The 13,447-nt window shown below is 40.3% G+C and overlaps 1 protein-coding gene across 5 annotated transcripts in view; it reads left to right on the top strand.

Moving 5' to 3' along the window:
• Positions 1–3,676: 3,676 nt before the first annotated feature.
• The window catches only part of SRPK1 (SRSF protein kinase 1), an 81,217-nt gene continuing 71,446 nt past the window's right edge, over positions 3,677–13,447 (top strand). For all 5 annotated transcript variants that reach the window (XR_011165515.1, XM_069073533.1, XM_069073531.1 and 2 more), the window contains exons 1-2: positions 3,677–3,827; positions 4,401–4,461. Coding sequence is in view for 4 of the 5 variants with exons in the window: in XM_069073533.1 (XP_068929634.1) it covers positions 3,815–3,827; positions 4,401–4,461 (74 nt within the window). In the remaining variant the exon portion in view is untranslated. The remainder of the gene's footprint in view (positions 3,828–4,400; positions 4,462–13,447) is intronic.

Below are 13,447 nucleotides of genomic sequence, written 5' to 3'. Positions count from 1 at the left end.
GGTGCTATCACCTCACATAGCAATAGGTCACATATATTTTACAAGATATCAATCCCAAAGGCTTCTTAAAGCTGCACTAAGACTTTTGGGACACTGCATATATGCTCACACTGTTCCAAATTATGAAACATTTTTTAACATTCACTGATCACATACACTTCAATATATATCATTCATTTCAACTCAAAGGATCATATACACTTGATCAACCAACAGGCATTTATTAAGCACCCAATATGTTTGAACCATTGTGCTAATTGAGGGGGACACAATACAAAAGAGAGACAGTCTTTGCCCTCAAAGAACTTACATTCTATGGAGGGATACAACCTGTATGAGGGAGTGATCACAGAAGTGAATTTAAACCCTAGGAAGTCATGCGGAGAACCATATGGCAGTAGATTCTCATATTCTTTCTAGCAACATTGGTGATAATGATTTGATTATTGTTCCCTGAACAAACAGTGAAAAACTGCTGCTTGTTGGTTTGTGTGGGGATGAAGATAGGGGAGGGGGGCTGGATTCTCATACAGAGGCAGGCCAGATAACTTGATGTTCATGCTAACTAGGTTCTAGTGTCCTGGGAAGGAGCTGAATGGAATGAAACATGGTCTGGGGCCAGCTTGATATATCTAGGGTAGCTCTTCCCAGAGTCAGTCCCCAAATGTATTGAATTAAATACTCTGGGGTAGGGAAGGGGAGGATCTTTAATGGTTTTTTATTTTTTTTGCTTTTTGGAGGGCAATTGGGGTTAAGTGACTTGTTCAAGGTCACACGGCTAGTTCGTGTGTGTGTGTGTGTGTGTGTGTGTGTGTGTGTGTGTGTTAAGTGTCTGAGGCCAGATTTGAACTCTGATCCTCCTGAGTCCAGGGCTGGTGCTCTATTCACTGTGCCACCTAGCCACCCCAGAAACTCTGCTTTATTTTTTGGAGGGGCAATTGCGGTTAAGTGACTTGCCCAAGGTCACATGGCTAGTTTTTGTGTGTGTGTTAAGTGTCTGAGGCCCAATTTCAACTCAGGTCCTCCTGACTCCAGGGCTAGTGCTCTATTCACTGCGACACCTAGCTGCCCCTAGGGGAGGTTCTTTAGAGGTCCAGGTCATGATGGAGAATGGTAGGCAGTGGCACAGAAAATGGCAAGATACCCAGACTTGCTGGGCCTTGGCGTCCTGGCTGGATGACTGGCACAAGGCATGATGTCAACCAATCAATAAATAAACATGTATTAAGCACTTACTGCATACCAGGCATTGTAATAAGTGCTGGGGATACAAAAAGAGGCAAAAGTCAATCCCTGTCCCAAGGACTTAGAATCTAAAGGGGGAGACAACATGCAGACAAATAGATACAAAGCAAATTATATGCAAGGTAAATAGGAAATTATTAAAAGAGGAAAAGCACTGAAATTAAGAGAGGGTTGGGAAAGACTTTGTGTAGAAGGTGGGACTTCAGTAGGGACTTGTTCTTGTTGTTCATCCTTTATTTTCCAAGAGAACCAATGACATCACAAGGTGATGTGAATTGGGCTTGAGTGAGGCACCGTTGCCTCACTCTCTTCCAGAATCATTGAAGTACAACTGGGACTTAAAGAAAGCCAGGAGAGAGAGACATCTGCTGATATTATTATTTTTTCTCTAGCAAAAGAGTTGTAGAATTTAGGATCCTATTGGACTAGGGATCCAGTGTGATCTGGTACTCAGCAGTGCTGTTTTCTTGATTTTAATAGACTCATTGCTAGCTAGGCTTCTGACTACTTTGGGATTTAGCTAGCCCATTCTGGAGCAGGGTAAGTGAACTCTATTTTTTTTTTTTTGTACTGCCTTTTTCTTACAGTACTCTAACCAGACAGGCTTATCCCCATTTTACAGATGAATAAACTGAGGTTAGAGAAGCTAAGTGATGGCCCCCAATTTAATGGCAGAATTGGGACTTGAACCCACTACTCCTAAGTCTAAGTCCAGTATTCTTTCCATTATAGTCTCATTGAAAATAATAATAATAGCTAACATTTATATAACGCTTACTATGTGCCAGGTACTGAGCTAAGCACTTTACAATTATCATCTCATTCGGTCCTCACAACAACTCTGGGAGACAGGTACTATTATTATCCCCATTTTACTTTTGAGTAAACTGAGTTAGAGGTTAAGTGACTTTCCCAGGGTTAAACAGCTAGTAAGTATCTGACCCCAGATTTGACCTCCAGTATTCCTGACTCCAGGCCTAGCACTCTATCTACTGCAACACCTAGCTACCCAAAATCTGGTCTATAAAACAGTAATAGTTACTATATAGTATTTAAAGGTTTACAAAGCACTTTCCTCACAAACGGTCCTATGAGTTTGATCATACAAATATTGTTAGCCTTATTTTACAGATGGAGGACAATTGCCTTACTTTAACAACTAAGGAGGTTTAAATTTCTGTAAAATTCTTATTGTGTGTAAGTATATTTAAATTAATTCAGTAGGGGTGGTATAGGGATTTCTTAGATTCAGCTCCTTCTTCTGCCACATACTAATACACCATACATTTGACCCTGACAAATTACAATCCTGCAATGCCCTAGTCAATTCTCCAAAATTAAAAATTGAAGAACCATTGCTATTTGTATCAGCAGAGGGAATTTTCTCTCGGGAAAACTTCTTAACCAATGAAATGACAGGTCTGACACCTCTCCTCCCCCCAAAAAGAGTGTTCAACCTTCTTTAAAACCTCATTTTTTTCCTCTTTAAAGTCGGAAGAAAATGTGCTTCCCTGAATTGTATTGAGGGTCAGATCAGATAATGGACATGACAGCAACATTGCACAGATGGGAGGTGCTATTTTCATCATCAGCTGAGCTATTTTCCTAGTTTCAGTTGTCATTGTCTACCAAACATGTCAGCCATCCCAGCCTTGGGCCAAATGGTGAAATAGGCAATGTTGGTCCTGCTACATCCTCTCTCCAATCCCACCTTACCTTAAAGGAAAATTGACCTTAAAAAAGCTTCATGGTTGAAACCTTAATTAGTTAATAGAAAACGTATGGGTCAGCACCCTAGCTTCAAGTCCTATGTATAAAAGGTTACCAAATCATCCAGGTGTGGCCAGTATTTTGCCACAAAAGCTGCCAGGTGAAGTTATGGACAGATTTTTTTTTTAATTTTGCTTTTGATTACCCTAACCACATATGTATCAAGTTATTGCTATTATTCTGATTAGTTCTAGAGTGGGGAAGGGAAATGTATAACTGGGTTGCAACATAATGCTGAGTCAGGTTCTAGCGCTCTCTTCCCTTTTTCTTTCCTGGTCTCCTTTCCTAATAAAATGAGTTCGCCTTTACGTAGCACGCTTTACTTTTTCAAAATGCCCTGACGTCCGTTTTCTCATTTTATCCTCACCACGGTCCTTCGAGGTAAATAGATCAGATATTATTTCCTGGTTACAGACGTGGAAACTGAGGCACGGCCAGCTTTGGCAGAAAAAGAGCCTCAAGGCCTGACTCAGCATTATGTTGCACCCCAGCCACTCATTCCCCATCCCCACATTCGGGAGTTTGCTCAGTTCCAGGTTGGTGGACTGGGAGGTGCCAGTATACTAGCAAAGACCACCCCTCTCTCACAGCCCTTCGGCTTCAGTCCTTCATTCTCATGCTTTCCTTACTTCCCCCGCCCCCCCAGATAAGGAGCAGGTGGTAGGGCCCGCGCCCAGCGCGCAGGCGCAAGACGCGGAGGCGGGGCGTGCGCGGCATCGATTTCGGGCTACGGCGGGAGCAGGAGTAGTCGCCAGTCGCCCGTGGAGTGCGCAGGCGCTTGGCGGTTACCGGTCTCGCCATGGAGCGGAAAGGTGAGCTGCGGAGCGGCCTCCGGCGGCCCGGACCACGCGGGGAGCGGGGTGGGGGGGGAGGGTAACGGCCGCCTCGCCGGCCCAGGGTGGGGCGAGGGCAGATCGGAGACCCCGAGCTTTCATCGGACCCCCGAAGGCCTTGTCTCGGGGCGTGCACACCCTCCCCCCCCCACCTTTCCCCGGTTCCTTGAGCTGGCGGCACCCCTCATCCCCCCCCAGCCTCCCAGTCCGCACCGCTGGGTCCGGTCCCCCCATTACTTCCCCCCTCCCCTCCACTCTGCTCTCTCCTCTCAACCCGGCCCCAGGTCCCTGCCCTCCCGGGTCCCGTGCCTCTCCCGTGTGGCATCTCCCACACTCGCCGCCCCGGCCTAAGACCCTTCCTTCGCCCGGGGAGCCCCCTCGTGTTCCCCGTGGGCTCCGCTTCTGGCTCGCGGGGGCCGCGGCCACTCTGCCCATCCCAGTGCCGGTGCGGTGTCCTCACCTGGCCGCCCTTCCCCACTCGGGACTGCGCCCCACACCTGGGTCCCCACCCTTCCACCGTGCTCCTCTTTCACGAACTTCTCTCTCCTGCAGTGCTTGCGCTCCAGGCCCGAAAGAAACGGACCAAGGCCAAGAAGGACAAAGCCCAAAGGAAGTGAGTCCTGTAAACAGTCTGCCCCTCCCCGCCCCCCACCCGCTTCTTTCTCCCTCTCCCCAGCGACCTTAATTGCTGTGCGCTTGTGGTGGGGCATTAAGCAGCAGCACATGGCCTAGCCTCGAAAGCCAGCGAGGGACACCCTCCCGTGCGTTAAGGCCCCCATCCTTCACCCCGTCCCTACTGTGCCCCAATTTGTATTTTAAGCTTGGTCACATTTGGACAGTAGGAGGAATGGGGTTGTGGGACCCGGGCTAGGGCAGGCTGGCTCTGTCTTCTGTTGGCAGTTAGGGAGGGGAGATCTCTTCCCTAACTTTGACCTCCCACCGGGAGCTGGTCTATCATTAGTCATTCATTTCTAAGTCACTGAAATCTCTGCTAACCTGTGTGTGTCGTGCTGCTTCCCAGTATGCCTCCCCTGGTCAGCTAGACTTCCCCATCATTTTGCGCAGTGCCTTGGTAGAGTAGGCGGCCCAATAAGATATTTTTAGGGTGAATCTTCAGGGTGGATTCCTCATCTTGTAAGCGGGAAGATCAGATTCATCTCTTTGCAGGGTTTATGAAGTTGTTGAGGATATGAAATGAACCTTTTTGAGCACACTTCTGCTTAGTACAAATCTTGTAAGCTTCTTGAGGACAGGGACCATCTTTGGCTTTAGTTGGGCTCCTCCCCTGCCCTTTTTGTGGCTTATCTTATTATCTTGCAATATATAGTAGAACTCCAATATTTGAATTTTTAAAAATATTCCTCAAATACAAATAAGACCAAATCACTCTATATAGGTCAGTTAAGGAAGAATATCAAATATGAAAGTATTAATGAGAAATTTGTAATTCCAATTTAGATTATAATTCCCCCTGCAATGGATAATCCTAGTTTAAATTTGTCATGCAAAACATACAGCATTGTTGCTTCTAGAATATTAGAGCTACTGTCTGATATAGTTTCTGCAGAAGAGGTTTATTAATGAATTGTCTTGTGCTGATAATTTCATTGTGAAGGTCCATAAAAATCAGATTTTAAATAATTTGTATTCAGAAAATTAGCTCTTTATTGTGGTATAGATAAATTCTTCAATATTAATTGTAGTCCTTGTTATTTTCTGCATTTATCTTCCCGATTTCATTTATTTGTGTTTTTGTTGTTGTTTCTTTGCATTAGTGGTTTTGGGGTTTGAGGTTTTTTGTTTTATTTTGGTTTGGTTTGTTTTTTTGGTAGACTCTAGTTTGTGTTGCGAATCCATTAGAAAACTTGTCAAATTGCCTTCTTCCATAACAGGACCAGAAAGATACCTTCAGGAGCAATAGCCCTCCCCCTCCCCCCCCTTTTTTTTTGAAGCAAGTAGCAGCTTCCAATTTTTAGTTTGGTGTATCTGGGTCTTAATGACAGTAATCTTAGTCTCTTTGTTTTTCTTTGCTTTCAGTACCCAATTTAAGGAGTACTTTCATTTTTCTTTGTAAAGTGCTTTAACACATTGTATCTGCACGTTTAAATTTGATCCATATATGAATTATCAAAAACAATTTTTTAAACCAAATTGAACAGAATAATAAGGTTGCTGACTAGCTACTGCAGTATGAGTAGGCAAGTCATTTAACCCTTCCATATTTGAGTTCTCCCAAATCTAAGTAGGGATGATAATAGCCATCCTAAATACTTCTGAGTTATGAAGTAAAGAGAATATTGTACCTATGAATTAATCACCAAGCATTTATTAAATGCTTACTATTTGCCAGCCCTCTGCTGGAGATACCAAGGAAAAATAGAACCAGCCACCATCAAGGAGCTTTTATTATTTTTGCAAGTTAGAAGACAAGTAGTTATAAGGTTCTGGTATTATTATTCTCCATTCTACCCAGACTGTATTTGTATAGTAGAACTTCAATATTTGTTTGAAATCAATTTATTTTTTACTTACTCCTTAAATACATTCAAGCCCAAATAACTCCATACAGGTCAGTTATGCCTTGAACTTCTCTCAGTTGGTATGTGGTCCTGAATTACAAACTAACTTTAATATCAACCTGAAAGAAATGTAATTTAATATATATTCCACATCCTGATATTTATTATTTTGATTTTATCCTGTTATATAGTTATCTTATTGGTCTATATTGGTATAGCCAAACTCTAGGGTTGATTCTACATCGATAGTAATTATTTACCTTTGAAACAAGACTGTAAATTCCCTTAACTCAGAGACCCTGACTTATCTTTGTACCTTCTCCAGGCCTAGCATAGTTCCCTGCATATAAGAGTAAACAATAGTCAGTTAAGTCAAATCTTTGGAGGAAAAAGTAGTATAGTTAATCCAGTAATCATGGTACTTCATTTTATAAAAAGGCATGTATAAGTGCCATCACTTACTAGTTTTCAGAAAATTTCAAACATTTTCATTTGCATTTTCTCTTTACTTGCTAGATATTCCTGTCTAAATATTTTCTCAGTTTTTCTAAGTAGTGATAGTATGTTTGGTCTGCATTCCTGGTTCCCTTCAGCTCTATTCTACCTGCTACATGTATGCAAGGGTGTGGTAGGATCAGAGGAAAAGAAAATAAATGAATTAATGGAAATCTGACAATTCAAAGCCTTAACTCTTCTGCCTGTTCATTATCTCCCCCATATAATTTTTTTCCAATTCTTTTTTTTTAATTAAATTTTATGTTTATTTTTAGTTTACATCATTCATTTCCACAGGACTTTGAGTTACAAATTTTCTCCCCATCCCATATAATTTTTTTTAAAAACCGTTTAAAGGAACCCTTTGGAGATTATTTTTGTAAAACTAAGAACTCTTGATAGTATAGACAATGACTGTATGTCAGTATAGTACAATGGAAAGAAAACTGGATTTGGAATTAGGAGACCCTAGTCATAATTCCATCTGTATTATACTACTTGTGTGACCTTGGGCAAATTACTTCACTTCTTGGGATCTTAATTTCCTTGTCTGTAAAATGAGGGTAAATATGATTCACCATAACTTAGAAACATTTTTAAGTTTGAATAACAGCAACACATGTATTGGGCTTTAAAATATGTGTTTTACTTGTTTGAAAGTGAATACTGGAGCGGCTAGGTGGTGCAGAGAGTAAAGCACCGGCCCTGGAGTCAGGAGGACCTGACTTCGGTTCTGGCTTCAGACACTTAACAGTCACACACAAAAACTAGCCGTGTAACCTTGGGCAAGTTACTTAACCCCAATTGCCCTCCAAAAGGGAAAGGAAAAAAAAAAAAAAGTGAATACTATTAAATAGGGAATCTTCAGACTAAATTCTAGTTGGTCTGAAAAATAACACACCTACATTGAGATCTTTCCCTTTCAAAAAGGAAAAGCGCATATACTTTGAAGTAAAATTGATAATAGGTTTTGCGGAAACTATATTTGGAGAGAAGCTATGGTCTATAGTTGGACCCTTGTGGGTAATGGAACTACATTATTAACTGGATAATGTAGTGGATAGAAGGCTAGACTTGGGAGCCTGGAAGATGACCTGGGTTTGAAATCTTCAGACACTTTTAACTGCTTTATAGCTCAGTTTCCTCATTTGTTAAATGGGGAGAATATCTTCCAACCCAAGAGTTGCTGAGAGGACTATGAGATTGTAGGTGTGATAATACAGAGATTTGTAACCTTAAAGCACTATATAAATATTAGCTACTTTTACCAATACTACTGTTACTACTAGCACTATCGTTACCTTATGTAGAAGTTACTGAACCTTATTCCTCCGCATAAGGTATGCCTTGGGGATGGATCCGAGGTAGATGGTGGAGCTGTCACAACAGTCTCTACCTTTAAGAAGCTTATAGTCTGCGCTAAGTGGGGACCACATGTTTGCAGATAAATAGATAACAGGATATATTTTTTTAAAATACCTAGTAATGTAGGGAGGAAGTAATAACTGAAAGTTGTCTTGAAAGAGACCTCTTAAGTTGAGCCTCAAATGGAATTAGGACTTCCATGAGGGAGAGCTTTGCAGGCATGCAGGATGACCTGTTCAGAGATAGAATGTTATATATGGAGAAGCTAGCAGGCTATTTTGGCTTAGTGTGCTTTGGAGAGGATGGGTAGGAGAGTAATATGTAATAAGCTATAAAGGGAGACTAGAGCTAGATTGTGATGGACTCAAGCGAGACAGAAGCCTTGGAAATTTATCTTAAAGGCTATGGAGAGGGTACTTAAACTTCAGTAACTGAGGAGTGTGGCATGATCAGACTCCCAGATCTATATATCCAACTCTAGTCTCTCTCCTTAGTTTCACTCCTACATCAACAGTTCTTTTAGATATTTCCAACTGGCTGTTTCAGAGCCATTTTATACTTGACATGTCTGTAACAGAACTCATCTTTTCCTCTAAATCTTTTCTTCTTCCAGACTTCCTTATTTCTATCAAAGGTACCACCATCCTAACATTCTCTCAGGGTCATCACCATAGCATTATCCTGGACTCCTCTACTCCATCCTCCATATCCAGTGAGTTGCCATATCTTGCTGTTTCTACCTTCACCAATCGCTTGTTCCCAGCCTCTTCACTCTACTCACAGGATTTCATTTGAGATTTTCATCACTTCTGACCTAGATTATTGCAACAACCTCTTAATGCTCTCCTCCAATTCATCCTACAGACTGCTCCCAAAATGAATTTTCTTGAATATAGCTCTGATCATCTAACTCTCCTACTCTGGTAGTTTCCTCTGCCTCTAGAAACATATAAGCTCCTATTTAGCTGTTAAAACTCTTCACTACCTCTTTCCAGCCTCACTGGACACCACCCAGCACTCTGTGATTCAACCAAACTGGCATTCTCTTTGTTCTTCACACATGATTCCCCATCTCCTGGTTTTGTGTCCTTGCACTTCCTGTTCACATGCATGGAATATACTCCCTCCATTCTGCTGCAGTCTCTTTCTTCCTTTAAGATTTGACTCAAGCACCATCTTCTCTTTGAAACTTACTTATTCCCTTTGCTCTAGAACTCCTAGTACTATTTTCCCCCAGCTACCTTGTATTTTACTGCATTATATATGTATTTATTCACTTTATATATTTGTATATGTGGTTGTCTCATTAAAATATAAGTGCCTAGTTAACAGGGATGGTTTCATTCTTGTATCTCTTGTATCTAACATAGTGCTTGACAACAATAGGCAATTATTAAATGCTTACTGATTGACTGACTTGTGCTTGGCAGCTGTGTGGAGAATAAATTGGAGAGGAGAGAAACTGGATTCAGTGAAACCAATTAGGAAGCTATTGGAAAGTCCGGTGAAGTAATGCCTTGACTAGGTTGGTTTGGGTGTGCATAGAGAGAACGACAGATTTGAGCCATGTTGAAGCTGTGTAATTGACAAGACTTAGCAAGTTATTGAATATGGGGACAGGGAGAGTAAAGTAGATTGAAGTCAAGGTTGATGCTAAGCTTGCAAACTTAAGTGACTAATAGACTGATGGTGTTTTGACAGAAATAGACATTAGGAAGGACAGACTTAGGGGTAGTTTTCTGTATCAGACTCCTTTGAGACATCCAAGTGGAGATGTTAAGCAGTTTGTTAAAGATGTTTTTCTGGAGTTCAGAAATAAGAGAACTAAATTTTTGAATTGGGAGACATCTGCTTAGAGATGATAGTTGAATCCAAGGGAGGGGATAAGATCAACAAGAGAAGAGAGATTGAGCCTTATGGTATACCCAAACACATCAGATAGGTCATGTATGATAAACCTGCAAAGGCCAGAAAGTATAAGTATGATTTGTAGAAAGAAAACCATGTTAGAGCAATATCCAGAAAATCGGGAGGAATGAGTATGCAGAGTATGGGGACTGAGAAATGGTCATTGGAAGTGACAGAAACTAGTTGATAACTTTGGAGACAGTATTTCCCATTGAATGATGAGGTTGAAAAAACAAATTTCAAGTGTTTGAGAACTGGAAGTAAGAAAGTGGTGTCAATAAAAGTCCTACTCCAGGACCTTGTGTAGTGAAGGTGGGTAACCTTGTGTCCTTGAAGGTATGTCATGAGTGTAAGTACAGCAGTTGGTAGTACTCTCTCTGAGAACCAAATTAGCAAAATTTGAAGACGCCCTTGGCTGGCTGTTTTTGGCTACTGAATCGAATGGAGATGTAGAGAGGTTGTGACAGATATTGGTGGAATGGTACCCATGGTGAAGACTCCATAAATGTATAAATCCCAAACTGTCAAACTCACAGGTCCTAACCAGTAATAAAAAATTTTGTGGAATTCCAGGATATGTTATAATTAGTTTTGAATAGTCGGTACCCACTTACATTAAAGAAAGCAATGGCACAAAATCTATAGGTTCTCCTTAAGTATGTGAGTCTGTGTGTATACACACAAGATATGCATATATGTATGTGTATATATACATATACATCTCTTTGCTAGTATTTCCTAGTATGCTATAACTTTCTGCCCCTTTTAAAGAAATATGTCATTTCAAAAAATCTGTGAAAGAACAGATAAATGCCAAACTGGCCCTCTTTTACGCCCTCTTTTCTTCAGACCTTATCTTCTCAATCTCCTCAGAATTAATTTGCTCTTCCAAACAGTAACTTTGGGCTTCTAAGTGTGGTAATATGTGAATGAAAAACTTTCTCAACAAGGCCATGCTCTTATCTTATGTAGTCTTCCATTCCCTTAAGTTCCAAAGGGGTTTATATTGGCTCCATAACTGTAATAAAATTATAGTAAATCTGAAACTCATCTGTTCCACACTGGGTCTTTGCAGGTAAAAAAAAAAAATGAGTGTTAAAAACATGAAATATAATCATCATGTACAATTTTTATTTAAAAATTCAAAGCTGGAGCTAAAACTTTCCCCAAAGCTGTGTGACCTGGGAGGTTTTCTGGAAAGTACAGCATTTCTTCAATTTAGATAAGCTATCTTCACTACCACTCTTCCTAGTTCAATCACAGAATGACATAAAGGGATTAGGAGATGAAGTTTTCTATCAACTTTACACTTGACCCTAAAGTTTTTTTCACTGCAATGTGAATTCTTGGTCAAACTGCTTTCAGGACCTACTTGAAATTTAATTATTGTGTGAAATTCCACTTTGAAATTAGGTTGTAGGGGGGCGGCTAGGTGGCGAAGTGAATAGAGCACCGGCCCTGGAGTCAGGAAGACCTGAGTTCAAATCCGGCCTCAGACACTTAACACACTTACTAGCTGTGTGACTTTGGGCAAGTCACTTAACCCCAATTGCCCTCCAAAAAAAAAGTGTAAGAAAACTTTACTGGATTCTGTGGGGGATACAAAGATGAATGACACGGTATCTCAGAAAGTTAAAATCCACTGTCAGAGGAAAATTATGCAAATTGGTTAAGTGCTTCAAGAGATCCAACATGCCTTAGGGGCTCAGAACAAAGAAGAGATGATGTCCAGTTGGAAGGTGGTAGTATTGGAGGCTTTTGAAATACGTTTAGGATTTTCACAGGTGGAGGAGAACAGCTTTGAACAAAGGCACTGTAGCAGAAACTCAAGTATCATGTTTAGGGGGCAGGGAGAAGCCAGTGATTATGGGGAGTAGTGGGGGAATAAGACTAGAAAAGTAAAGTACCATATTTCACCACATAATCATCACACATTTATGGTTTTGCAAAAGGTAGAGTACAACCATTATGTGAAGCTTTTAAAATTTGTGCTAGTATTACTTAAAAATCATTTCTTACTAAACTGTCTTTGATGCAGAAGTAGGATGCATGAAATACTCAAGAATATGTGTTAAAATTGAATACTGATTGCGCATGTACTGAGAATTCTAGGGTCAAAATACTCAAGAGATAGATGTGTGTCCAATATACTTCTGCTATGTTTACTTTTTAAGTGGCATGACAATGAACAGAATTATGCCATGTGAGGATTATGTGATGAAAGGTTATAAACCAAATTTTTTTGGACTAAACACAGGGTGCAACAATTACACTGTGGCAGTGATTATGCAGTGAAATATGTTAGGTTGTGGACATATTGTAAAGGACTTTGAACAAGCTCAGTAAGGAATTTGGAGTAGATCTGTTTTTGATCAGGGGGGAGGTCATGAGTTCAAAGCAGTGCTTTAAGAAGACCTGGTATTGATGGAGAAAATTAGAGTTAGCTGTGTCATAATTGCTAACAATATACTATTGATATTCAAGATTAGTGAAAAAAGGTGCCTGTTTCAAGGCACCTCTGTATTGTATTGATTTACATTCTGGTCTGAATTATGTATTATCTATTTGAATTTAGTCATGTAATAGCAGTTAATGTTGGTGCTTAGCTTTTAAAATAGTTGCTTTTTTCTTTTTTTTTATCATTTGAGTGGGAAAATTTACTTTTCTCCAATTAGTCCTACCTGTGGGAACCATGGCTTTTTTGGGACGTGAAATCAAAGCCATGGTATTGTTTGGTGGCAGTGCATCCTGATTGTAGGATACAAAGGAATAGTTTCTTTAGGACTGGCAGATAAACCTGAACATCAGAAATGATGGTAAATTTCACAGATGGGTATAAAACATTAAGAATAAGAAAAGTTTCATTAGGCTGTTTGTGTATTAAAACTTGTAAAGTTCTTAACCCAAGTCACTATGAACTATCTTTACATAGTGAAATATCTTCTAACAGGAAGTATTGAGAAAAATATTTAAACATCATTAACATGGAATAGCTTTGAAAAGGAACATTCCCTAAATTTGAGTCAGTGTTATCTTTGCATTGTTACATAAATGTGTCTGCATTGCATATTCTCTTTTAGAAAGAACATCCAAAGAAGTTTATCTTAACACATTCTCCCACTTAGGTGGTCCTAACTTTTTTTTTCTCCAACGTTTAAGCATTAGTCATAGCTACCATCAGTAACATCAGTCCTACACACAACTGAAAACAGAGTATTTTTCTCATCAGAGCAAACAGTTTAAATAAAAGGAATTATAAAAAGCACCTGACTACCACTGTGGAAGTAGTGCAAAGAGTGAATTAGCATTGGT

This window comes from Petaurus breviceps, unplaced genomic scaffold, assembly GCF_028583685.1.
Source record: "Petaurus breviceps papuanus isolate PSGF00001 unplaced genomic scaffold, PetGlider_PUasm1.0 90865, whole genome shotgun sequence".
Classification (NCBI taxonomy): domain Eukaryota; kingdom Metazoa; phylum Chordata; class Mammalia; order Diprotodontia; family Petauridae; genus Petaurus; species Petaurus breviceps.
Note: the sequence above shows the minus strand (reverse complement) of the source record. Positions and strands in the feature narration are given on the sequence as shown.